This window comes from Egretta garzetta, unplaced genomic scaffold (genome assembly GCF_000687185.1).
Source record: "Egretta garzetta isolate BGI_Z169 unplaced genomic scaffold, ASM68718v1 scaffold108, whole genome shotgun sequence".
Lineage (NCBI taxonomy): Eukaryota > Metazoa > Chordata > Aves > Pelecaniformes > Ardeidae > Egretta > Egretta garzetta.
This window is the reverse complement of record NW_009260614.1, coordinates 1,012,298-1,014,914: the sequence shown is the minus strand read 5'-3', so window position 1 is coordinate 1,014,914 and position 2,617 is coordinate 1,012,298. Positions and strand designations below refer to the sequence as shown.

Below are 2,617 nucleotides of genomic sequence, written 5' to 3'. Positions count from 1 at the left end.
TGCGGCTGAGGACTCGGAGTGCCCATGGCGGGCTGACGGCTGCTGAAGCTGAGGGCGTGCTAATGCATAACCAGGAGCCGAGTCTTCCAATACTGCTCTTTGTCCCGGGAGATTGACACTCCTTGGATTTGGGTGGTGCTTTTGGTTTTCTTTACTGTCCAGGTGCAGGGAGAGGTTGCCCTGCATAGGGTCTGTGGCAGCGTTAGGCCCGGGAGCTCTCCTCATCTTTGCCTTTTTCCCCCCAGGGAAGTTTATCATGACAGCTTCCAGTGACACTACCATCCTGATATGGAGCCCGAAGGGTGAAGTCCTGGCCAGCATTAACACTAACCAGATGAACAATGCCTATGCCACGGTGTCGCCCTGTGGAAGGTGAGAGGCGTGAGGTATTCCAGGCTGCTCCCACTGCGGGGCGGGAGCCTGCAGGAGTGAACAGGAGCATCGGTATTTCCCAGAGGACATCATCAGTTCAGACCACCAGCAATGAGCTGCTATTTTAATGCAATATTCTGAGGATTCCACATTTTAAAAAGCAGTTCCAGGCCCTGACAGCAGCCCCTCCAGGAACGCTGGCTCTTGCCTGCGTGTCCTCAGACGCTCGGTGGGTTGCTGTTGTGCCTTGGTACTGTTCCTGTGAACTATCTCCTGCAGAGCCGAGGAGAACGGCATCGGCCTTGGGTAGCGGAGGTGGGACAATGCGAACGGCATAGTCGAAACAAACAGCATTTCTAACTTGTTCTTAACCTTTTAAAGGTTACTTATAAAATTAAAACCTTTATTGCTGAAAGATTGTTTATCAGGAAAATAGCGTTCTCCACTCTGTCTCTTGCCATGCTCCAAGCTCAGTGAGTTTGGGGATCAAAAGCACTTGGGGGTTTTTTTTATTTTGGCCTGGGAGTTTCTCATGCCCAAGCTGTGGTGTTGCTGCTCTGGTCCTGGTGCCCTTCCTTGGTGTTCCCTTTACCAGCCTGGGAGAAGTAAAAAGTGAAAACTTTTTCAGCCGACCAAAGCAAAGACGTGAACGTAGGTGTTGGGGTAGGTTTGCTTACACAGAGCCCTGCTGTAGGCACCATCTGCTCTGAGGGGCTTGCCCCACGGCTTGGGCAAAGCGGGTGCTCTGTGACAGATACCCCGTGTCTTTCCCTCAGGTTTGTGGCATCCTGTGGCTTCACCCCTGACGTGAAGGTGTGGGAGGTGTGTTTTGGCAAGAACGGGGACTTCCGGGAGGTGGCCAGGGCTTTTGAGTTGAAAGGCCACACTGCTGGCGTGCATTCCTTCTCCTTCTCCAATGACTCGAGGAGGTAAGCCTCTCGTCCCCTGACTGAACTGGAACACTCTGGCTCGCCCTGGGGATGTGTGAGCTCACCCTTCCAGGGGATGCCAGCAGCCCCTGCAGGGGGGCTGCACCCCTGTGTGGTGGGGGATCTGCTGCCCCGCGCGCTCTCCTGGGAGCCCAGGGCAGCAAAACCCTAGCTGGCTCATGCCGCCTGCCTGTTCCCGGTGGGTTTCCTCTTGAGGGTGACTGCTACCCGCGCTCTGGAAAGAGGACGCAGAGCGGATGTGTGTACAGACTCAAGCTTCCCAAAAGAGCTCCCTGGCCACAAAGGATTCCCGTTTCACAGGCGTGGCAGGGGAAGAGGTGCTGCCCAATTTCCTTGCTCTCATCTGTGTTCTGTCCCCTGCCCTGCAGGATGGCGACCGTTTCGAAGGACGGGACCTGGAAGTTCTGGGACACAGATGTGGAGTATAAGAAGCAACAGGATCCGTACCTGCTGCTGACGGGGAAGTGTGAGGTGACGGAGCCTTGCTGCATTGCTCTGTCTCCCGACGCGCACGTCGTTGCCATCTCGAGCGGCACAGACATTGTTGTGTACAACACGAGGAGAGGGGAGGAGGAGGAGCGCTTTCTTGCTGTGCACGCACAGTGCATAACGGACTTGGCTTTTGACACCAACAGCCGCTACCTGGTGTCGTGCGGGGACCGGGCCATCCGCGTCTTCCACAACACCGCTGGTCACAGGGCAGTGGTGGAGGAGATGGAGGCCATGCTGAAAAAAACTGCCAACAAAGCCACCCGAGAGAGGCTGGAGCAGCAGATCTCCAGTGCCCGCAAAGCGCTGGCCGCAATCTACGGCAAGAAGCAGTGACGTGTCCCAGCTCTCTGCGTTTGCGGGCAGCCGTGTTCTCCCTTTGGGGATTTATTTTGGTTTTTTTTTTCTTTTTAATAACACTGAACAACTTGTAATAAAAGAGACAGCGCACTCAGGGCCTTCCTTGTGATTTTTCTGACCGTAGCGACGGAGAGCTGGATGGTGCGTCTGCCTGGGGAAGGTGGGGGGCAATGGGGGTGACACTGGTTTCCTCCCAAGGGCTTGTCCTCATCCATTCTCTCATCGACATCCCCTGGGAGAGATTGCAGAGGGCTTTTTGGGCTTAGAAAAGGGAGTTTCTGTGGGATTTTTTTTTTTTTTTTGCAGAGGAGCTGCCCGAGCTCAATTTTTGATGCTAAACCGGGGGTTCTCTGCTGCATGGGAATGAGCAGTGCTTTAATGCTGCAGGGCTCCTTCCACCCGGGGCGGGGGGTTGAGGTGATGCACAACCGTTGTGGGCACGGCTC

At 55.1% G+C, this 2,617-nt stretch overlaps 1 protein-coding gene across 2 annotated transcripts in view; it reads left to right on the top strand.

The window, feature by feature from the left end:
- Positions 1-2,245, top strand: part of TBL2 (transducin beta like 2) — a 4,308-nt gene extending 2,063 nt beyond the window's left edge. For both annotated transcript variants that reach the window (XM_035900625.1, XM_035900627.1), the window contains 3 exons: positions 246-372; positions 1,149-1,301; positions 1,691-2,245. In XM_035900625.1, the coding sequence (XP_035756518.1) occupies positions 246-372; positions 1,149-1,301; positions 1,691-2,147 (737 nt within the window). In that variant the 3' untranslated portion in view covers positions 2,148-2,245. The remainder of the gene's footprint in view (positions 1-245; positions 373-1,148; positions 1,302-1,690) is intronic.
- Positions 2,246-2,617: the final 372 nt, after the last annotated feature.